This window comes from Crinia signifera, chromosome 8, assembly GCF_055691185.1.
Source record: "Crinia signifera chromosome 8, ASM5569118v1, whole genome shotgun sequence".
NCBI classification, from domain to species: Eukaryota; Metazoa; Chordata; class Amphibia; order Anura; family Myobatrachidae; genus Crinia; species Crinia signifera.
Genome location: NC_139224.1, coordinates 100,651,713 through 100,676,516, shown reverse-complemented (window position 1 = coordinate 100,676,516; position 24,804 = coordinate 100,651,713). Strand labels below are relative to the sequence as shown.

The 24,804-nt window shown below is 42.6% G+C and overlaps 1 protein-coding gene across 5 annotated transcripts in view; it reads right to left on the bottom strand.

Moving 5' to 3' along the window:
* Positions 1 to 24,804, bottom strand: part of DENND1B (DENN domain containing 1B) — a 214,830-nt gene that overhangs the window by 87,877 nt on the left and 102,149 nt on the right. For 3 of the 5 annotated variants that reach the window (XM_083156880.1, XM_083156883.1, XM_083156878.1), the window contains exons 7-10: positions 22,599 to 22,679; positions 20,340 to 20,399; positions 18,357 to 18,410; positions 13,465 to 13,575 (exon numbers count right to left, since the gene is read on the bottom strand). In XM_083156880.1, the coding sequence (XP_083013006.1) occupies positions 13,465 to 13,575; positions 18,357 to 18,410; positions 20,340 to 20,399; positions 22,599 to 22,679 (306 nt within the window). The remainder of the gene's footprint in view (positions 1 to 13,464; positions 13,576 to 18,356; positions 18,411 to 20,339; positions 20,400 to 22,598; positions 22,680 to 24,804) is intronic. The other 2 variants (XM_083156879.1, XM_083156881.1) reach the window with 2 other exon arrangements.

Sequence of the window (24,804 nt, the reverse complement as noted above, 5' to 3'; positions counted from 1 at the left end):
GTGTGCTGTAATGTGTACTGGGCATTATGGTGTGCTGTAATATGTACTGGGCATAACTGTGTGTGCTGTAATATGTACTGGGCATTACGGGGTGTGCTGTAATATGTACTGGGCATTACGGGGTGTGCTGTAATATGTACTGGGCATTACGGGGTGTGCTGTAATGTACTGGGCATTACGGTGTTTTCTATAATGTGTACTGGGCATAACGGTGTGTGCTGTAATATGTACTGGGCATTATGGTATGCTTTAATATGTACTGGGCATAACTGTGTGTGCTGTAATATGTACTGGGCATTACGGGGTGTGCTTTAATGTGTACTGGGCATTATGGTGTGCTGTAATGTGTACTGGGCATTATGGTATGCTCAAGTGTGTACTGGGCTTTATGGTGTGCTGTAATATGTACTGGGCATAACTGTGTGTGCTGTAATATGTACTGGGCATTACGGGGTGTGCTGTAATGTACTGGGCATTACGGTGTGTTCTATAATGTGTACCGGGCATAACGGTGTGTTCTATAATGTGTACTGGGCATTACGGGGTGTGCTGTAATGTGTACTGGGCATTATGGTGTGCTGTAATGTGTACTGGGCATTATGGTGTGCTGTAATATGTACTGGGCATAACTGTGTGTGCTGTAATATGTACTGGGCATTACGGGGTGTGCTGTAATATGTACTGGGCATTACGGGGTGTGCTGTATTATGTACTGGGCATTACGGGGTGTGCTGTAATGTACTGGGCATTACGGTGTTTTCTATAATGTGTACTGGGCATAACGGTGTGTGCTGTAATATGTACTGGGCATTATGGTATGCTTTAATATGTACTGGGCATAACTGTGTGTGCTGTAATATGTACTGGGCATTACGGGGTGTGCTTTAATGTGTACTGGGCATTATGGTGTGCTGTAATGTGTACTGGGCATTATGGTATGCTCAAGTGTGTACTGGGCTTTATGGTGTGCTGTAATATGTACTGGGCATAACTGTGTGTGCTGTAATATGTACTGGGCATTACGGGGTGTGCTGTAATGTACTGGCATTACGGTGTGTTCTATAATGTGTACCGGGCATAACGGTGTGTTCTATAATGTGTACTGGGCATTACGGGGTGTGCTGTAATGTGTACTGGGCATAACGGGGTGTTCTATAATGTGTACTGGGCATAACGGTGTGTTCTATAATGTGTACTGGGCATAACGGTGTGTGCTATAATGTGTACTGGGCATAACGGCGTGTGCTATAATGTGTACTGGGCATAACGGTGTGTGCTGTAATGTGGTACTGGGCATAATGGTGTGTGCTGTAATGTGAATTGGTACAACTATGTGACCACACCACTTCCCCCCCCCCCCCCCCCCCCCCCCCCTTCAGCGCGCACTGTCCCTGTTTACAGGTTTAGATAGTTTCTGGTATATATGTATCTTTAGGCGAGTGGCCCAATTCATACCCCCCCCCCCCCCCACGACCCACATGTGCCATGCTGGGGAGAAGGGGAGAGGAGGCTTTATTCCGTTGGGACCCAGAAAAGGTCAGGTAGGACCCCAATTTTTAGAAGTGAAGGGTCCCCGGGACCCACTTTTTTGGGTGGTTTTCGCGAACACTGCTAACTATGTAAAGAAGTTGCCATTTTTAATGAGAGCAATGGGAAATGGTCTAGAATCAATTTATTATAAAAAGAAGGTGGTGTATTAAATAATAAATTCCATTTTCTTAGGTAATGTTTCAGAAATATTAGCAGGACTAGGCCAGTCACTTTTGAGTGAGAATAAATAAAAATGATAAAAAAAGTAATTGGTCAACAGTGAACACAACTATATTTGTTAGCTAAATGTATCTACTTTGAGTTCTGCAATTAAGGGTCTCAGTTTATGCTGCAAGTCTATTTTGCTTAAATGAATGAAGTAGTACCTGTAGTTTAATGAAAATCAAAAACTTGTATGCTGCACCAAGTTCCTGATATAGTGAATGCTGCATACGCTAGGTTGCGCCGCTTGTTTTGGAATCATTCAGGAAATGCAGTATGTGAAAATCTCAGCCGATGTCAAGTGCACAGAGAAACTATCAGGGATCTTTTAGAACTACACAATTATTAGCTAGTTTATATGCTACACATCAGGAACGGGATCAGTGTAAATTGGCCAAATTCTTATAATGCGTACCCAGCTTTATTGAGAGCTTCTTGCATTATTCAGCTATGTGCAAATATACATTTTTCTGCAAAACAGCGACAGACATTTTTTTTTTATTTCTTTTAGATTATTACAGTATCACGCCACAAAGATTTGGTTGTGAAGGGTTAATTTTGGATCTTGCTTTCCTTGCCACAAACGCTATCTGAAACAGATTTATAGCTTCTAACATTAAACGAAATACAGAAATAGTTTTACAGTGAGTTGTGGGAGGAAAGCTGGGTGAGGTCTTGTTTTTCTTTTTTTATTATATATTTTTCCCTAATAATTAGCCTTTCTTGTTCTGATAAAACATTGCCCTCGAAGACTGCCAGCTTGTGAAGATGAACAATATCACCTCCCTCCCTCCAGATAAACACCGCTCACTCCTTCTGAAGGAATGCATCAGGAGGAAAAAATAGGATGTTCTCTGCACCAAGAAGACGCCAACCAAAATATCTGTCTTGCAAAAACTTCACTTATTTCCCTGTTTCATTAAAACAGCGACCAACATTGTCCAGATATCCCTGAACACACTATAGGGTGAATATTTGTTATGTGCTCCGATAAACATTTATTTGTAAAATTACACAGATATAATTAAGTTTGACAAATACTCCAGTTAGCTAAAACATTAGCTAACTGGCTAGTCAGGTTAATTGAATAACATTGATCATCGTAATACAATGGCACCTGTCAAGTGATGTATATATATTATTTCAAGCTACTCTAGTCACTGTGATGCCTCAGACAATGGGCCTTGATTCACACCTGATCGCACAGCTGCAAATTCACACAGCGGTCCATTATTGATACAATGCACATGTATACAGCCCGTAGTACGCATGCGCTAGGCCATCCTGCGACAAAGTCATGCAACTTTTTTTATACGCACACCATTCGCGAGGTGATTGAAATGGGCATCTGAAGATGAAAAATGGCCATTTATTGGGAGTGCTTAAATAAAATGCAGGCATACCAAAGAAAATGCTGACAGTGTCTGGAAAAATGCTAGGCGTGTCTGAATGCTTTAGGGGACGGTGTGTATCGTCCGTTCCAGCCAGATATGTCTTTATCCATCGCACCGCCAAGAAAGTCCTGGGCTACGCCGTGCCTGCGATGACTTGTGGCCAGTGTAAAATCGATGGTGAGCATGCTACGATGGGTATTAGACATATTTGGACAGCTACGAATGGATATGTAGTTTTACACATCAGAATCAGAATCAGAATCATCTTTATTGGCCAGGTATACTTGCGTATGCTTGGAATTTTTTGTGGTAACAGTGCAGCATCAATCAGGGAACACAAAGAGGGTGGGAAGAGAGGCATAAACATACATCACATACATTTCACATGTATCTAGAAAAGTTCGAGTTAGTATTTGGTATGTTCAATACGGTTTAGTTGGTGGACAGCTATTGGGAAGAAGCCTTTTGTAGTTCTTGTCGTCTTTGCTGGGATGGACCTAAAACGTCTGCCTGACGGAAGGGGTTCAAACAGGTTGTGGCCAGGGTGTAGCTTGTCCGCCAAGATCTTTCCTGCACGCTTATTGACCCTGGCTAGGTATAGTTCTTGGACAGTGGGGAGCTCCGCCCCAATGATCTTTTCTGCCATCCTCACCACTCTTTGCAACTTTCGTCTGTCATTCTCGTTTGCTCCTCCGAACCAGATTGTGATCGAGGAGCAAAGGACAGACTCTACTATGGCAGTGTAGAAGATGAGCAGCAGCTCCTGCGGGATGTTGAATCTCTTGAGTTGCCTCAGGAAGAACAACCGCTGCTGAGCCTTCTTGACAGTTGTAATGATGTTGGGACCCCATTTGAGGTCGCAGGAAATCTTTGTTCCTAGGAATTTGAAGGAGTCGACCCTCGACACTACTCTGTCAGATATTATGAGTGGGTGCATGGCATTTGGTTTCCTTCTGAAGTCCACCACCATCTCCACCGTTTTGAGGGGGTTGAGGTCAAGGTTGTTTCCGCTACACCATTTAGTTAGCCGATCCACCTCCCGTCTGTATGCCGACTCGTTTCCATCCATGATAAGGCCGATAACCGTTGTGTCGTCTGCAAATTTTATAATTTTTACTGACTGTTCTGCTGAGGTGCAGTCGTTTGTGTAGAGGGAGAAGAGCAGGGGGGAGAGGACACATCCTTGAGGGGCACCGGTGCTAATTGTGCATGTGTTTGAAATGAATGCGCCTGCTTTCACCGCCTGTTTCCTTTCAGTCAGGAAGTCAGTGATCCAGGAGCATGTAGGTTCTGGGACTCCTAGTGAACGGAGTTTTGGCTCCAGGATGTGAGGGATGATAGTGTTGAATGCCGAGCTGAAATCAACAAATAGTATCCTTGCATAGGTGCCTGGACTGTCCAGGTGCTGTAGAATGTGGTGCAGCCCTAGGTTGACTGCATCCTCGACACTTCTGTTTGCTCGGTAGGCAAACTGCAGGGGGTCGAGTTGAGCATTTGTAACAACTCTCAGGTGGTTCAGCACCATACGTTCAAGCACTTTCATGACCACTGATGTTAGTGCAATCGGCCTGTAGTCATTGAGGTCTTTCGCAGTTGAGCTCTTGGGAACCGGGACGATAATTGAGGCTTTGAAGCAGGTGGGGACCTTGCACATTTCTAGTGAAGTGTTGAAAATCCTGGTAAAGATAGGGGCGAGCTGTGTTGCACAGGTCTTGAGGGCAGATGGAGACACTCCGTCTGGGCCTCCAGCTTTCCTAGGGTTGACCCTCTTGAACATTCCTTCTACCTCTGTTTGGTCCACCTGGAGAGTCTGGGGGTGGCAGTTTTGGAAGGAGGGTGGGCAAGCCATTTTGCCCCGGTCAGGGGTAGGACTGATGCAGGTAGCTTTCTTCTCGAACCTGCAGTAGAAATCGTTCAGCTCGTTCACTAGTTTCTGGTGCATGGTGGAGGGGGTTCGAGAGATCTTGTAGTTGGTTATAGCTTGCATGCCTCTCCAAGCTGACGCGGGGTCGTTGGTTGACAGGTTGTTCGCCAGCTTGTCTGAGAATCTTTTTTTTGCCAGCTTGATTTCCCGTGTTAGGGAGTTCCTGGCCTGTTTGTACAGGACAATATCACCACTGCGATAGGCTTCTTCCTTTGCCCGACGGAGCTTCCTGAGTTGACCGCTGAACCATGGCTTGTTGTTGTTGAAGGTGCGTGCTGTTTTGATTGGCACGCACAGGTCCTCGCAGAAACTGATGTAGGCTGTCACTGTGTCGGTCAGATCGTCTAGGTTTGTAGCGGAGGATTCAAAGACTCCCCAGTCTGTGCATTCGAGACAGGCCTGAAGCTTCATTTTTGCCTCGTTTGTCCAGCTTTTGACTGATCTGACCACTGGTTTAGCTGACCTTAGCTTCTGGGTGTAAGTTGGTAGAAGGTGGACTATGCAATGGTCAGAGAGGCCCAGAGCTGCCCGGGGGATAGCCCGGTAAGTAGACTTGATAGTGGTGTAGCAGTGGTCTAAGGTACGTCCTTCCCTGGTGTGGCATCTGACTTGCTGTCTGTACTTCGGTAGCTCTTGGGACAGGTTGGCACTGTTGAAGTCGCCCATCACTATAAGCAGTGCTTCCGGATGTTTGAGTTCTGTGTCTGTTATCCTGGTGGCCAGTTGGAGTTGGGCTTCTTTCGCATTTCCTTGGGGAGGTATATACACCCCCACCAGGACTATTGAGGCAAATTCCCGGGGGGAGTAGAATGGGTTGCATTTAATGATGAGTGTCTCTAGTTGAGGGCTGCTTGATTTACTCAGAGTTTTTACGTCGGTGCACCACCCTTCATTTATGAAGAAGCAGATACCTCCTCCCTTGGTTTTTCCGGTGAGCTCCTTGTCGCGGTCAGCCCTGAGGAGACTGTAGCCCGGCAGCATCACCGAGGAGTCGGCAATGAGTTCATCTAGCCATGTCTCAGTAAAGCATAGGATAGATGAGCCAGCAGTGCCTGATCTTGCATCATTTATGAGCAGGGACAGCTCATCCATCTTGTTTACAAGGGATCGGGTGTTCGAGAGTAGGATAGCTGGGAGTGCAGATCTGTGACCTCTGCGTCTCCACTTAACTAGGGCCCCAGCACGGCGGCCCCTCTTGCGAGTCCTGAGCCTCACATATCTTCCTGTCAGCCTAGCTGTTAGGTGGGGGGCCCCTCCAGGCCACTTGGCGGTGGTAGGGGCATGTCTGTTCCTACTGGAGGGAGCCAGCGGCCTGGCTGGGTTTGCCCTCATTGTTGTCAGGGGCTCAGTTCTGGCTATCTTCTCAGGTGGGCACTGAGTCACACCACTTCCTTTTTGGGCCCCCATAAGTAGGCCCTGGGGGTTTACTTTTCTGCTACCTCTGTGAATGGTTCTCCATGGTCGCCGGTCCACTCTCCAGCAACTGCCATTCAACTTTGCTGCATCCTTTCTGCACAGGGCAGCAAGGGCAGCATGGACTGTGAGGGCTGCCGATCTGCCCACGTCCCGCTCCATCAGGCTCATATGGGTGGTCTGCACCAGGGGTGAGCTCCATTTCAGAAGGGCTTCTCTGCTGTGCTTGGTTACCACACTTGGCAGGGTCATCACACTCGAGGACAAGGACAGGGGGAGACAAGGGGAGACATGTAGTTTGGTTGAGCTGCACAGCTCCGAGGCAGCCTTCTGCGGCGCCATATTTGTGGTATCCAGTATGATGAAAACACTTTTACTCAAGTCTGTGAGTGCTCCAGGTTATTGCTGTGTTTGGTTGCTTCTTTCTTGTACAAAGATGTATTTTGGACAGATATTCATTAAATTAACTACAAGTAACTTTCCTTTTCAGTTGCTAATTTAGTGATTTAGTCACACAAGTTATTCAGGAACAAAGCAGGCTTGTAGAAAGGTGTTAGAAGCCATTCCCCATGTAGGTGTGAAATCCCAGTGTGAGGCTTTTGAAGTGTATATTCTTTGTACATCTATTCGCACAGCACTTGTGTAGTTTCACGGTGCCAGCATGATCCCCTCTCTTTGGCGGTGGGGATGCAGATGACATGTAAGGTAATCTGCGTCCGCTCGCCATGCTTCGGGCTCGGTGGCTCACTACGCTCGCCCACTATATAAAATCAACTCCACGACAACGTGGATAGTGGGGGTAAGAAAAGGTCGGGAGGACGCATAATGCGTGCACTCACCACGCTTCGGGATGCCGTGGATAGTGGGGGTTTGAAAAGGATCCATTTGCTAGTATGACACATGGAACACTGGCAAATGCTGTTCAGAGGCAGGAGTGTCTCACTGCTGGAGTGACTGAGACGCTCCCGCGTCTCAAACAGATGGAGCGCCTCTCCGCCGGCGCCAGCATGATAACCTCCCCGCGAAAGAGAGGGGATCATGTTGGCGCCAGAGAGGCGCTGACTAGGCATGCCAGGGACGCCGGGGACAGAGGTGAAGTTCCCAGCAAGAGTACAGGAGTTACTTGTGCAGTTTCACGGGCACCAAGCTACGCTGATAACGTAGCTTACGCTGCCGCCGTGAAAATACACAAGTAAGGCACACATTGGGCTACGCTTATAATGTAGCTTAGGCTGCCCCCGTTGGGCTATGCTATTAGCGTAGCTTCAAACGTAGCGTAAGCTGGCACCGTGAAACTACACAAATACCCAGGATTTCACTCTAGCGGGGCGGTGGCTTAACGGAACGCTGGCTGCTGCGAATTTGCAGTCATGCAATCAGGTCTGAATCGTGTCCAATCTTCTGCTAGGAATCCTCTTTGTATTCATGTGTTACTTTCACTTTTGTCACCTAAACATTGTTGCATATGATGTAAACCCCTTCATGGCAACAATACTCCCTGATAGCAGTGGCCTCTTTCCGCATGATACTGTGCCTTGCTACACTGCAACAATTCAGGAATAATGTGAGCAATGTGATAAGAAGTCCATCTTAATTTGATCAAGCGTCTGTGAGATGTGAGTCCGAGTCATGGAGGCCTTGCTCGCAATGTACAGGACTTAAAGGATCTGCTGCTAATGTCTTGGTGCCAGATTCCATGGTTTTAATGTCATGATAATTGACATATTTATTTTATTGTTAATCAAAGCTTGTAGGATCACTTTGTAAGTAAAGGTCTAACCGGAACACATACCCATATTGGCATTCACCATTACAAAGAGAAAAAATATAAAGAGGTTATATCCATCTCACAAGAAAGTTGCACAGCACATACATTTCACACTTTATTTCAGCAAAAGTGTATCTAAAGTATCTCCTTGATAAATAGCATCCCTGAGAAACTGTGCCATATAACAGCCACGGGGGCCTCGCTCTCTTCACATACCAAACATAGCAGAATTTCAGGGATGCCTGCTGTAAATCATAACAGCCTAGTCCTGCCCATGGTCACCCCATAGCGCTTCTTGCCATTTCCCTGCCATAGCAGTAGGATTAATGGATAGCATTAGATAAAAGGCAAATAATCAGAGGACAAGGAGATCATTGTGTGCTAATGTGGGGGGGGATGTTAGATTGAAACGGCGAGAAGGGTGTTATGGATAAATCTCTAAAAAGAGAAACCTCTTGAAAATGAAACATCTATGTGCATCCAGGTGATGGAGGAACTATTGTGGTGAGCTCTTCACCGGGTTTTATATGCCTTCTGCATGTGTGAATAATCAGAAAACTCATTATGTTGCTTGAGAGTTTCATGGAAGTAACATCATAAAAGAGCTTTAAGAACTCTTGATCAACAGAAGAAAGAAAAAAAAAAATAATTATCTTTACTTAATGTATTTAAAACCCACTTTCTATAAGGCCGCCTTCATTTTCTACCATTTGTCATAAAAAGTGAGCAGGTGGATACAGAGATGAATAACATATTTAGGTGGGCTGAGTGAATTGAAAGGAACATTTTACAAAGAATAGCGCAAATTGAATGAAAAGGTCTATGAATATGATCCCAAAATAATCTAATATACAGTTGTTCAACCACTGACCCTGGAAGTGCTATTATGGCTGTTAGCCTCAGTAAGCACCAAAAGAGTTCTTCATAAAGCATCCATATTAATGTTATGTTGAGGTCGCACTGCCTAAGATTATATTAAGCATTAGATTATGCACCTACCTTTCCTATTTGTCTTAGATGATATGTATATTTTATCAAAACCAAAAAAAGAATACTACTAATTATACCGACCAAAGTCTACATATCATTGCATGTATTGTTTTTTTTTCCTTTCTTTCTTTTAAGTAGGGCTTATAACTAATTAGCCTGGAAGCTGCTCACTGTCATCTGAGTGGATGCAAATCACAGAAAATGCTAATTAGACAAGCCGGAGGCTTAAGATGACTCTACTGTGTAGACTGAATAAGTGTTTCAAACTTATCGTGTTTGTTTATTAGGTAAAAATTAACATACTTGAACTCTGTAATGTATTTAACATGGGAAAACAAAAAGAGTTTGTTAGATTAATGCTTTATCCAATGGTAAATAAATATAATCCATTTATCAATGCTGGCACCCCTGCATCAGAAGTACCACTCCAGCAAAGTGGGACACCCCAATGCCTAACATATATATCTGGTGGTGTGGGTGTGTTAGGGAGTAGGGGGTGGCTTGTTGATTTGGGTGTGTTTGTGGGTTGGAAGTGATGGGCTGGCTACTGTATGTCAGTGTGTAAGGGCTACTTTAAATTCTTAAACCACCCATGAAATTAGGAAAGGGCATTGTATCGGAATTAGCAGAAAGTCACAGACACAACTGCAGGAAAAGACACAAGGATGGCTGCAACTGTGTCCTTACTCAGAAGCAGAGAGGGTATCCCACACCATTCAACAGACCCACGCCTCCATGAATGCTTCTTCCAGAAATTTCCCTGGCTGGATTTCCATCCAAATCTGCCTCTGCATATCACCCTATATATCTAATGATGCATCAGGGAGAATCTTACAAGCGTGTCTATGTGCAGCCCAGGAGTCAAGAAGATTAAGTTTATTTTCGGCAAAGTCTTGTGCACGACAGCAGCCCACAAATTGCCAAATTAAAATGTAGTTGGAGGGGTTGAAGTGTTACCTGAAGCCCATTGGATGAGGAGAACAGAATACCAATAATAATTGTCCTACTGTAGGGGCAGCCTGGCCCCAGTGGCGTAGCTGGCGCTCTGCAGCCCTAGCGGTGGCGGGGGGGAGCCAGCGTCACCGGGGCGCAGGGTCAAATCGCTATCAGAGCAAGGAGGCAGGAGCACTGTGTGCGCTCCAGCAGCTTGCGCCCCCACTCCCGCGCCAAGCAGTGATGGGACTGTGGCTGCACGTATCAGCCATCTAATCAGGCAAGGATGCAGAGGGAGCGAATAGTGTGATCATCCCTCCTATCACCCCTCCTAACACATTAGCCACAGACTCGTCACAGACTGGGCAGCCCAGCCTGCTCCCACCTCGCCTCACAGTGCTGGCTTGCTTGCACGCAGTGTCAGTAATGCTGCTGGGCAGAGCTCCCAGACAAAGCATCTGCCAGCAGCACTTGTGCAGAGGGAGGAGAGGAGTCAGGAGTCCTGAATAATCAGTACTGGCCCTACTGTGTTCACCTCAGCTACAGGTTAGCATCCATGACAGAAGCAGTAGGGTAAGGACCATGGAAAAAGTGGTGCCTTGGTTGCTGGGGGGGATGGGTCATTTAGGAAGGGGGGGGGGCAGAGGAGCAGAGCCATTTTAGGGTGTGTATATGTGTGTAATATAGGGCCTGAGGGGGTAGTATAGTGCTCTGCATGTCCCCATTCTGTTACTGGTAATATATATATATATATAATTTTAGATCAGTGACCTTTGGCTGTAAGCTAGGGGCGCTATACTGAGATCTCCCCCCCCCCCCCCCCCCAAACCCAAGAATGTTCTGATGCCCCTGGTCATAGCGCTCTTACGGAGCAGGAGCCCTGTCTGCAGCAGCCTGCCTACTGCCCTTCCATTGTGGCCGCTAATCCCCCTTTCACCGTACACGCCAGGGCACAGGGTCACTGTGCTCACGGACCCGGAGGCAACAGCTCTGCATAAACTCTAGCAGCCTGCCCGCTGCCCTTCCACCGTGCTGTGGGGAGGGAAAAACCTGTATCAGTAGGTGCATTTCAGGATGCGCTACTCCCAGGCCGCACTGACAAAATAAAGCAGGTACTGTTTTTATTTTTTACAAGTTTCATTGTGCTGCCTTACCAAAAATTAGAGGGGGGGGATAAAAATGTCTAATTACGCCACTGCCTGGCCCCTAAATCTACCTCTTAGATTAAAGGTAAACAAAAAGGTCAGAAACCAAACAATCCCCAACTCATAGCAAAAGTGGCAGAGGAATTAGCTGAGCGTTCCGGCAGTGCTACTTTCTTGCAACTCTCACAAGCCACTCAATTTAATTGTCAAAGCCCATTTGCAGCACTAACTGCTGTGTAGTGATTAAAACATGAAAATGCTGGGAACACAGTTATAGGTTGTTAGGCCACCAGTCAAAAGGTCGACCACTATTGGTCGAAGGTCGACACCGCAAAAAGGTCAACATGAAAAAGGTTGACATGGAAAATAGGTTGACATGAGTTTTTTTAATAGGTCGACACGGACACCATATCGGTGTACCGCACCTCCTTACTCGTCAACATGCTTTGGGCACGGTGCCACTACTTTATTCTCCATCTATGCCCATTGGGATGTTAAAAAATGTTGATGTTTAAAAATCACGAAAAACTCATGTCGACCTTTTTCCATGTTGACCTTTTGACCATGACAACCTAATGAATGTCGACTTTTCATGTGTTGACCAATAGTGGTTGACCTCTTGACCGTCGACATAATGACTGCATCCTGGGAAGACAACCGGAACAACAAAAAGTGGTAAATAAAATCATAGCAGTATAGAAGGCTATTATAATTGTTTATTTCTTGGTGCCCCAGGGGTTCCGCAGTCCCTTAAATAAAGTACATAAATAAATAAGCAACTTGTAGGGCAAGTACTGTACATTGTATTCAAATATTGCTTCATCAGGTTACTGTACATGTCTCTAAAATAAGCATCTGGGGAGCAGAAACCGAGGGTACAATGGACTTAACCCTCGGTTACTGCCATGCTGATGATTCGTTGGAAGGTCAAACCATCCTTGAAAAAGTGCGCAGGACGCACGAAACGCATTGGACTCGTTCCCCCCACACCCACAGGAAACTGGCACCCATTCCCACACCCGCCTGGACCAGTGCCCGGTGGCTCACTTCCGGCAAAACCTCCGAATTCCGGCAGTTACGGATGCGCAGTGTCACGGCCACAATCACAACAAGCGGCAGCTTTGACACTGAACCTTGCAGCCATAGAACACCAACGGAGACACCATCCACTGGAATCAGGGTTAGTAAAGGGACAGTGTTACCGGTTACCATCCAACTAATCTACATCTTCCCCAAAAGGGTGTAAACATTAATACTAACGCAACAATTTTTTTACAGGTACCACTTCATATACTTATATTCATAATTTTTTCTTATTTTATATTTTATTCACCAGTATTATATAAAATTTAGCGCTCTTTACCAAATATCTTCTATTGTTCTATTAAAAGAGCTGCTTTAGAATACATAGGGCGGAACCACCAAAATTAACTCAAATGCTGATGATGATTTCAATAATAAAAATAATGATGATTAATGGCCATAATAAAGTTTAAAAAAATACTTTTTTATTAAAAGTTAAAAAAGCTGTAGAAAGTAATGGGTATTCATCAAATTAAATCCTCTAGATTATTGCGAAGGTACATAATATTGTGTAATGGATTTTTTATTTGTTTTTAAACAACAACTAAAAAATATTGGGAACAAAATACAGTCTTACTTCTGCAATAAAATGGCATTGCACATTGGATAATAGATTCTCCAATACACATGAATATGTACGCCCATACCATGTACCACCCCCTTTAAACCACAATAGGCACAGATATTAGTGGAATTTCTGTATTTGAATATTGTTTATGATCTAGAACATAATCTTGTAAAGTCTTGCCTTAAACTGGGTACATAATAGGCGATAATATGAATGATTTTGCCAATTGCAATTATCAGCAATATCTTCTGTCATCTGTAAATATGCAAGATGACAGAGGACTACCTAGAGGGGCTACGCTGTGGAATGCAGCATGGAACCTACCCCTGCTCTGTCACTGACAGGTGCCAAGTGTGTATGTACTTGCTGATGACAGCTCCCCTGCCTTGATCTCGCTGGGTACACACATTGCGTACTTGTCATTAGTCACTTTTGGGTCTATGTTTCACCATTAGCCTAAAACACTAGATGAAATAGAAGTCTAAAATGCTCACCGTGCTTAACTTTCTTGAGGTGAAGAGGATTCTGCGTTCATGCAGCATGCTGGCATATATCTGAAGCATATTCTGTACATCTACTGCTACAAAATATTCCGTAAGATTCCTCTGGGTAGAGAAAATGTGTAAAAGTATTAGTGTGGCCTTCATCAATAATTGTATTTTTACACAAAAAAATAACAGTGATGTTAACAATTACTCCAATGGTTTTTTTGTTTTTTGTTTTTTTTTAGGAAAAATAAAAGCAGCAATTAATTTGGAGCAAATATATTTTACATATTAGCGGAACTCTCACTTCTATATTAGGTGAACCAAAAACTTAGTCGCAAGAGACTTAAACAGCTAAATTATAAGCAGGAACAGAATATGATACACCGCTATTTAACAAGTCATGTGTTCTACACTAAAGTCTACCACAAATACACATTCTGTCAAAATAATCTTTGAATACTGATGACTATATGTAAATATGCTTGAATAGCACACATTACATTTCTTGTCTTCGGTTATCCTTTACAGAAAATCTGCACAATACTGTAGGTATTCTTTGTGTGTTGTGAATAGGATACATATGAATATATATATGTACTAACATTCAGAAATGTGTGTGAAGTTACCCTGACAGAACTTTGAACCACATTACATGGAAACATTAACAATGTAAAGATAAATATGCAATAATATAGTAAGAATGGTTTCAAATGAGAGTGAAGTTTTGTTAAATGAAATTACAATATTCTGTAAAGTACCAGGTAACGCCATTAACATGGTGCAAGAAAAGTATAGTACGGTGGAACACCTATGCTAGTAGGTACAGATATACAGCAGCTCTATTACGATTATATAAAAAGAGCTGCCAGTAATTACATTTCTTCCTTTACAGGTGCCATTATTACATTCTTAAGGGGATATTCGGGCTCGGTGGCTCGCTGCATTCGCCACACTATATAAAATAAACTCCACGCCGACGTGGATAGTGGGGGTATGAAAAGGTCGGAGGACGTGCCACGCTTTTTTGTTGGCGTTGATCGTGGCGTGGCGTTAACAATGGGGGGGGGGGCATTTGACATAGTAATTACCCATCAGGGTGGGTATACAATTAAAAATGGGGTCTGGGGGGCATTTAACATTGGACCCAATGTAAAATCGGGTCTCAGGGACCATTTATCATTGGATCCTATGTAAAAATTGGGGTGGTCGCATCGCATGCGACCGATTTTTCCGACCCGATGAAAAAAATCAGGTCCCATCGCATGCCTTAAAAAAATCGGGCGCCCAGATATTACACAAGTACCGCATTATCTAATTAGGTGGCTAACAAAGATGTTTTAATCTGCATGTGCGGTTGCTGATGAGCATGCTGATTGATGTACAGTAACAGCGAATCTCTCTGGCCCTATATAGTAATATACCTGGAGTTTCTGTAAATACAATTAGCTCAGACAGACCCAGAAATAGACAGCAGTGTAATGTACAAGGTTACCCCACACAAGCTTGTCAGGTCTTCTCCCTATGCAAGGAGTACGTGTGTTTTTATCCCATACTACAGGTGCTTGTTTTTTGTTCCGCTATAGTGTATGGCATGAGTTATGGCACGTATACCTTAGTTAATAATGGTATATGGTAGTTACCTAACAAATGATAAAATGCAAATATTCAGAGAACGTAGTTTTTGGCATAAAAGCCCTTATAAGTAGTACAGCAATCTGATTGCAAGAAATAAATCTCCCAAGGAGGCTGGTAGAGGAAGGAAACATTTTACTGCATGGAAGCAAAGGTGATGTTATGGTTTAGTTCTGGGAAATTCCTAAAATGTTACAAATGTATTTGAATTTATAATAACACCTACACATGAAGTTATCTTACACTTTAATTAAAATAATGAATCATTGCTAATGAGCTCCGCTGGGGCAGGGACTGATGTGATGTGTTCAAATATTCTCTGTAAAGCGCTGCGGAATATGTGTGCGCTATATAAGAAACTGTTAATAAATAATAATGACAAGTTATAAATGCTGTATAATACTGGAAGGCTGTAGATGCCAACTCGGGACGTTCTGTCCGTATCATCAATAATCATAACTTTTAGGAACGTTGGGTTCTATGTTCAAAATGAGGCCGCTGTAATACAGTAAATTCGTTGTCATGTTAGTGAAACCAGTTTGAAATTCTGTTTGTTTTGTAATATACAAGGCTTGTACTTTTTCACTAGTACTTGATCAATCTCCACTTTATCACCGTTTAAGGCTTAGTACATCTTGCCCATGGTATGTTATCCTGCTCGAAGTAGTCATTAGAGGATGTGTAGACTATGGCCATAAAAATATTGACATAATCAACAGCTATAATCATGGAAGCTGTGGCAAAAAAACAATGCTCAGTTGGTTTTAAGGGCTAATGTTTTAAGGAAACAATCCCCACAACATTAGAACATCACCAGCCTAAACATTAGACACAAGACCAGATGGATCCAACTTTTTTTTACCAAATTCTGATTGTACGATGTCCACATCAGAGGAGAATTTAAAATTCCACATATCAGGAAATATCTAGTCTGCAACCATCCAGTGTTGGTCAGTCTGTGCCCATGTAGTCCCAGCTTCCAAAACTTAGCTGACATTTATACCCATGTGAGCTTATGCTACTGTAGCTCATACAATTGGAAGCTTAACATGCTGAGCATTTGGCATTGCTCTTTTGCATACCACTGTTGTAACACTTGGTTATCTGAGTTACTATTGTATTCCTATCAGCTTCAGCCAACCCTGGATGACCTTTCTCATTTTCAAGATGTTTGTGTAGTTAGAACTTCCACTCAGTAGTTTTTTTAGTTGTGCACACCATTCTCTGTTAACTCTTGAAGCTTATGACTGAATTCCATGAAACTTCCAGGTAATCAGTGGTTTGTCAGATATTCAGCTCACCCCGCATGCACCAAAATTTTATAGTTAAAGTCATAAGCTAAATTTCTTCACCCACCTGTTTATTCGGAAAAACTAAATCTCTTGCACATTCATGCATGACTTTATAGATTAAGTTACTTCCTGCTGATTGGTGGATTACATATTTGCATTATGAGAATGACAAGGTGTACTTAAAAGAATGGCGACTGAGTGTAGTTTGGGTTCTGTAGGGAACAAACACTGTTCACAGCACACTAGAATACCTGTTGTGCATGAAAACAACATGAACTGAACTATGGAGAAGTACAGAAGACAATTGTTCATAATCAGCTAGTTAAACAAAACACCTACAATAACACTTTATTTCAGCCAGGAAATAGAAGCCATAACGTGTGTCCACCCATTGGAAACTAATTTTTTTCCAGCAGAAAACTAATATTTAATTTGCAGGCCATTTAATGGTCTTCCTTAAATTACTGTATTATTATTATATACTTGAATATCTTGTTTTCTTTTTACTAATGAGGTGAGCTCTGTGCAACATTCTTATCCAGCACCAAATTAATTTGGATTTATAATTTCAGTTCTTTATTTTTTACTACAAAGCACATATTCTTATAGATGTAACATGAAAGTAAAACATGCATACATGAATTTTAATATTCCCATAATAGATACTAACTAATTAATGGCATGGAGTAGTCTAACAGGCTAAAAGTATTGTAGCTCCTCAGGCACCTAACTGGATTATTTCTCAACATGAATAGTTGCTCTTAGAGGTTCCAGTTAGCATATTGGTGGCTGGGATGCCGGGAGTCGGAATAGCGACCAAAACTGGTCAGAAAATAGTTGCTGAGAGACCGATATTGCTCACAATGCTGAAGCCAGAATCCCGACTGTCGGCATCACGATCATAAGAATTTTGGAGGTTTGAGTTGCAGTGGTAGTGTGGAAAGACTAGGTTTAGGCTGCAGGGAAAGGGTTGGGCACTAAGGGAACACAGTTATGGTAAGGCTGTGGTGGTGGTGGTGGGGGCAGGGTTAAGCTCTAAGGTGGGATGGTTAGAGTTAGGTTATCGGGGGGGGGGGGGTTTAGACTGCAGGTAGGTAGGGTTAGCATACCTCCCTAAAAAAAGGCGGCAAATCCTGACCATCAGGATGCTGTGGTTGGTCTTCTGACTGCTGGGATCCCTGAGCCTGGATCCTGATACCACCCCATTCTTAGCACTCTACATCCGAGAGTGTACAGAAAGGAACACATTTACTTGTTTCCACTATTTGTTTTTTAACTTAAGCACAATTAAGATGTTAGGGTGAGTTAGGCTGGGAGGGGGGATGGGTTGGGGTTATGCTAAAGGTAGAAAGGCTTAGGGGAGTAATGTTAGAATACTTAATTAAAAGGTGTCGGGGTCTTGACCATCGGGATGCTACTGTTGGTCTTCTGAATACCAGCATCCCAAGTGTCGGGATCCTGCACATTTTTATAAAAGTAACATGGAGAGCTCTGAAAGGGGATAAAATTATTATTTTGAGAGAAGTAATATAGTGGCATCTCTACTGAATGGTGTGCTATTAAATGCAGATTTACTGGTTTAATTGGGAAAAGCCTTATAATATTACGATATATGCACATGTGCCATACTTTATAATGTTGACATTAAATAAATGAAATGTAGGGGAGGGCATGGCTTAAAGTCCCTTTAAGTAAACAATATATCCCCAGGTAGGTTATCACTGGAGAAAGCAATATTCTATCTACCCATACTTTCTCTGCTACTAATGCAACTAGACTACACTACGTTGCCTAGATTAGACATTTGCACAACATCGGACACCAGTAATTGCATTCTTATTACTGGGTTTTCTCTAGCACATGTAGGATTCTCCCTCTAATACAAAACAGAACGCACAAAGTGATTAAGTTAACAAGTAAACAGGCTCGTTCAAGGAAAACAGACAAGTGGTTAAAACCCAATTAGATACATACACTTTCAGGGATTGTCGGCAGTCCGGTTACATCAGGAGTAATGAAAAACGAGTGCTAGGCAGAAGGGAGGGTAGGGGGGAAAATACAACACAGGTTAATTAGGATTTAATAAGACTCTTAATTGTGGGTTTGGTGCTAGGAGGAGGAAAATAATCGGATTAATGAGTTTTATGGTATGTGTATACACAATTATTGGAACAATGAATGACAGAAAGTAACAAAGATCATTATTGTAAAGTAATCATGATACAAAATGCAGAAGAATCACAAAGTTAACGTTAAGACAAAAGACAGCCAGTGAAATATGTGCACTTCATACAGCAGGGAGCTGTAGATTTCATCATTTTCAAGCTTTCTTTTCACCCAAAATATTATATTTTGAAAGAGTGTAAGGATTGTATTTGTTTGGTTTTGTTAAAATATGGTCAGAATTGTTTGTAATAACTTTAAGATGCTTGAGATGACCATTGACATAAATGACAGCCCAATGTCATCATGCTATTTAAAAAATATATTCAAAAAAGGTCTTACATACAAAACAAATCCACCTATTGATCTGGGGTGTAATAACCCACAATGGAGTCAATTCAATTATTCACAAGATGCAGTTGTAGTGGTGTGGAAACACTGGCAATGTTAATTCAACATGCTCCAGACTTATATATAATACCCCTTTCACACCAGAAGCAAATTCCCGGGTTAAAGATTCTCAACCTGGGAATTTGCTGAAATACCCAGGGTTTTCTTTGGTGTGAATGGGTCAACACGCGTCTTAAATCCCAGCACCCCAACCTTGCTCTTGACCAGGATTTAAGACCGGTGTTGACTCTTTTACACCACAGAAAAAAAAACAGTTTTTCAGCAAATTCCTGGGTTGCAAAGCTTTAACCCTGGAATTTGCTTCTGGTGAGAATTGGGGTCAGGCTTCACCCGGCAAAATGACCCGGCACTCAAAAATGCCCAGTAATTGCCTGGTGGTTGGTATGAAAGGGGTATAAGTCACTAAGCAAATATCTGTAAGATGGACGTACCATATGTGCAGCCTATAGCCACACTGACTTGGGTCTATTTGAATCAAGCACATTATGTTTGGTACGACAGTGCGGCTGTCGTCGGGATCCCTACTGTTAAAACACCGACAGATGGGATCCCGACGGCCACCGGCTATTCTCCCTCGTGGGGATCATCGACCCCCATAGAGGGAGAATAGAATAGGTGGCGAGCGTAGCGAGCCACCGTGCCCGCAGCGTGGTGAGGGCAGCGAGCCCGAAAGGGGCTTTGTTGCGCTCGCCATGCTGTCTGAGTCCAGCCAGTCGGGATCCCGACGTCGAGCTAATGACTGTCGGGATCCCGACTGTCGGAACCCTATACCACACCCAGTAGAAATTAGGTACATATATTAGTACCAACCTACATGCAACTTGTGAAAGCTGAAACTTTGCAAACAATTGTGGCTTTTTAGTAAATACATTTTAGAACTGCAATTTGGGGTCCAGCGCTATATCATGCTTAGTTTTAGAAGCCCTTATGTTTGGACCCAATATTCTGAAGAATGGAGATGTCAGACTTTTGAACTCAGCAGCTGCTTTATAACAGGGGAGTTAGGCCAACTCACAAAGCTTTTAATAGTATCAAAGTAATTGTATATTTTTTATATACCTCAAGTATGAAATTGCACATTTATATCAGCCATATTCTGCAGGGAAATACATAAAGAGATGAATAAAAGAAACGTAATAATAATTGGTAAAAAAAACAGTTTTATTTCATGATTAGAATCGAAGCTACAGTCTTATTATTTTCATAATTAGAGGATAATTCCAGAGAAAATATCTAAAGAGTGTACTAGATTATGGTTGGTTTAGTGAAAAAGTGAAAGGAAAATGATTGCAAGAATGGGAGAGATCTATTTCTAAAAATTTATGTTTAAAAATGTAAGAAAATGTTTTACTTGATAGGAACTCACCCTGCACTGTAACTTACCAGCTCAGGAGTGGGCTGATTTTTTAAAACAGGTTCCATTGTTATAAACTGCAATGGGTTCTTGCAAATAAGAAACAAAAATTCTGCTTATATCTATTTGCATTTTTCTATATACTACTAAGGCCATCAATACCTGTATTAACAAACATATATTAAAAGAGGACAAGGTTTGGTGCTTGGATATATGTAAACTATGAAAGGAGAACAATTATTAATTTATTAATAACATGCATACAAAGCTGATTGTTCACGTCAGCGGCTAATCAGCCGAGTAAGTCTAGACTTACTCAGCACTGTGAAGGCTGTGGGCCCTCCCTCGCAATGGCCGAGGAACACATGCGTTTTCTGGGGCACTCCTGGCCGCAGGGTGTCAATAATCCTGTGAGCAGCCAGCGAGAGCTAGATCGTTCAAATGGACAGCTCGCGCATGCGCACAGCATACCATGCACACGAATGGTCGTCCAATAATTGCTTGTGCTGTGAATTTGCAACAGAGCAAACAGGTCTGAATCAGGCTCTAGGACATATTAGGAGATTGTACTGATAAATTTGAGATATGACACTTTTATATATGTGTGCTTTGGAGTCTTTGAATCTATACAACATGCTACCATATAGCGCTGCAGCTTGTTGCAGTATACAGACTCAGTCACACACAAGTTTCAAATATCAAATTAATCAGCACTGTCTCCTCATGCATACTAGTCATGTTACGCTGAGACTAAGACACATTTTCAATGAAAAGAAATGCCCAATGCTAGCAGGGTCACATGGGACCTAGCGGCTCACACCAATCATCTCGTACTGCATGAAGTATTGAGACTACATGTATGAGGATGCATCTGTATTACTGGGTTAAGAAGGCACCCAACTCTAGGAGAGTTGCATGGGACCTGGCACACCAAGAGGGGCTGTTTGGCGCAACTGCAGCAATAGTGTATTTATTTATTTAATTAAATAAATAAATAAGGATTTCATCCCCGTGGTCGAAGCCCAAACATTATTAAACATCAGGCCATGAGGTAAAGTAGTAGGAAGGAGGGACCTTTTGGTGGCCTCACTTCCTATACTACAGAAAATACTAAAAAAACAGTGCTCATATATTTCAATTGTACTAGGTGATCTGCTATAGGAACTTGTCACACAGGCATTGTAACATGTCAGTACCGATACAAAGTCTGACAAATACCACAGACCATAGTGTTATCGGCCAGCCTTATTTCCATCATGTATATAACAGGTGACTGGGTGTCTTTAAATCTTATCATTTTAACTGAGTCTACATTCACCACTTGTAATATCATATAATATACAGCACTCTCTACTGTAATTTATATGGATATTAGAAGTCAAATAAGTTTGGTGCTTGTACAAAAGCACTAAACTGTAAGGCAGTGGTTCCCAAACTTTTTTGAATCACGGCACCTCGGTGTATCAGAATTTATTCCCGGCACCCCTAGGGCAAACGTTTCCCATTGATGAAATCAGAACAACTATTAAATTAAGTAAATTGTGTTTATATCTCATCCTTAGGGTCAGTTATGTGGTACTGGACACGATTCACTTTTGTTTGTCCACAATTTGCCTATTACATTGGTCATAATTAATTTTAATTGGTAATGGACCACTTATCCAGGGCACCCTTGCGAGTCCACCAAGGCACCCCTGGGTGCCACAGCACACAGTTTGGGAACCTCTGCTGTAAGGGGAATGCTTTTAAACAGGTCGGACAAATCCTAGGTAACTTCTAATATACAGTTATTTACAGGAGAGGAACATTAATCCTTATAATATACAGGATTTCCTCATGTATACGGTGGTGAAGACTCTAAAATTGTCAACAGAACTCACTATTAATACAGATATCATACACAGTTTGCACATACTGCATATTATCATAACTTGTTATGTATTAATAATATATGTAACAGCAACATCCTGTAACATGTCAGCAATAACAATAATGTTATCAGTAGCAGTAATTTACTGCCCAATAGTGGCAGCAGCAGCAGCAGCAGCAGCACAAGAGGCCCATAAAGTTAGCAGCAGAACTGAGCAATAGTGTCAGCAGTATCTGTCAGCAAGTGTCAGCATTAGCCGTCAGCAACAGTGTCAGCAGTAGTCAAGATGCATCAGCCGGAGCAGAAATACACAACAGAGTGAGCAGTGGCAGCAAGTACCAAAAGCATCTGTATTAGATACACAATGATAATTGCTGTTAGTTTGATGCTATCAAAGTAAGGATTTGGAAATATTTACCAGGTTCAGACTAACAGGAGTGTGAGCTTCAGGAACTGGGTGATTGTACAGAGTCTTAAGTATATCATTTAAGTCATTTTCCTGAAAGAACAAAGACAAGGAACAACATTAAATAAACATGCAAAACATTTGGTACACATTTTTAGCTTATTAAACTTTTAGACCATACAACTAAATTAGAAAGCGAAAAGATGTTTTCCAATAGTTGTATGCAAAGTACCTATATGCTCTAGAATGTTCTCCTTACTGTCTTCTCTACATAATTATGTTATTAAATATAGCAATTATGTATTTATGTACATACGAGAAATGATTTGTATCCCTTTGTACTTTTATAACTTATTCTCCTATTTCCTTTGTACAGCATTAAGGCCCTTATTCTGATCGGTGCGGATATTCCCGCATTCTTACGGAGCGGTCCGCACGCCACGGTGTTCTGCCGCGTGCGGCCATCGTCCGTAGAAACGCCCACGTGTCCTCCGCATTCGGACGGACTCACTCTTTAAGAACAGGGCGTGTTTACGGACGACATACAAACCATGCGTGTGCGGGAGAAACACTCCGATTCTGCACGGTATTACAGAGTATTACAGAGTATGCTCGGGAATACCGCATCCGAACGGGAGCCAATCGGTGCTACCGCCCGTAAGCGGAGTATTTACGCCAAACAACCCACTATTATGTCAATTCTGCAATACATCACATGACCCACTTATTCAATTACCTATCCTCATAAAAAAATGCTTATTTGGAATTGGAATCAATTATATGCCAATATATCCTTACAACCATGCCTAACACATGCATTGCACACATTAACCCTTACAGCAATTGAAGTGCAATGGTTTCAATTAAAGCACTGCTTGTAGTCATTAGGCGGTCCGTTCGCCTCCCGCAGGAACGAGTGGTGTCCGCAAAGCAATAGTGGCCTTTTGGACACCGCACATTTCTTCCCTTTTTGTTCGCGTGCATTCGGAGTGCTATCCGAATGCACGCCCCCCAACATAAGTGTACTCCCCCGTGTCCGCCCATGTTTCCGCCCCGTTTTGCCCACTTTGAAACTACGCCCATGTGTCATTCCGCATGACGCCCATAATACGCCCATATTTCCCGAATGATTGCGGTGACCAGTTTTGTACGGGATTTGGCCGAACAGGTACGGAGTCAAGGCGTGGCACATGCGCGTGGCGTTCTCCACGCATGCGCAGACGCCGTAAATACGCGATCCGAAAGTATGCGGGAAAGTACGCGTCAATCAGAATAAGGGCCTAAATAATGATTGTGGTACGCTAGGAATAAATACATTTAAAATAATACTATAAAAGCATAGTAAACTACATTTGTTTTTTTGTGGTATTTGTCTGCAAAGTTTGCTATACCTGTATGTACTTTTGTTTTTTGGAAGGCTTATTTTAAAATATTGCCTTGAAGGTTAAGTAGTCTATTGGCAGCCTGACACTACTGAAATAAAACGCTGTAGTATTGTACTAACCTCAATAATGTTTATTTGTAAGCACTGCACAATCAAGGGAAACAATTCACATAAGAAACAATCCTACATTTCGAAAGGCTAAAGCTACTCCTCGCCATTATGGGGAGAATTCAAGTGTGGTGCGCACTAATGGCCACTAGATAGCAACCAATGGAGCAATTTAAGCGTTGCTCTGCAAAGGTGCGCACAGCTGCCAGCACTGACATTACTGTTATTTTGTTCCTAAAGTTACCTAAAAAAAAAAAAGTATCTCATCTTATTTATATATCCAGAATTGTTACAGAGTTTAGCTCCTGGCTGGGCAACACCAGCCCTGGTTTAGCTGATGTGTTAGTACATTCATGCAGATGTTTTGAGCCTGGTAAAGTGATAAAGTGGAAGGTAATAAAGTACCAGCCAATCAACTACTAACTGTGATTTTCCAAACACAGCTGAATGGCTGGTGCATTATCATCTTCCACTTTACCAGGCTTAATACATCTGCCTTAAAAAGTTTTGCGCTTCCAGTATTTCGTTAAATAAATTAAAGTAATTTTACAGTGATTGCCAGCAAGTATCTTTACACCCCTAAACAATATACAGGGCTTCCACATCTTTATTCAGCCTATGTAAGAGAGCAGCCCTCAATAGTCACTGGGGCATTCTGAAACAATTGTAAAAGGTTTAATCAGCTCAAAGAAACACTGAGGCTTGTAGACTAGGAAAAGGTGCAGA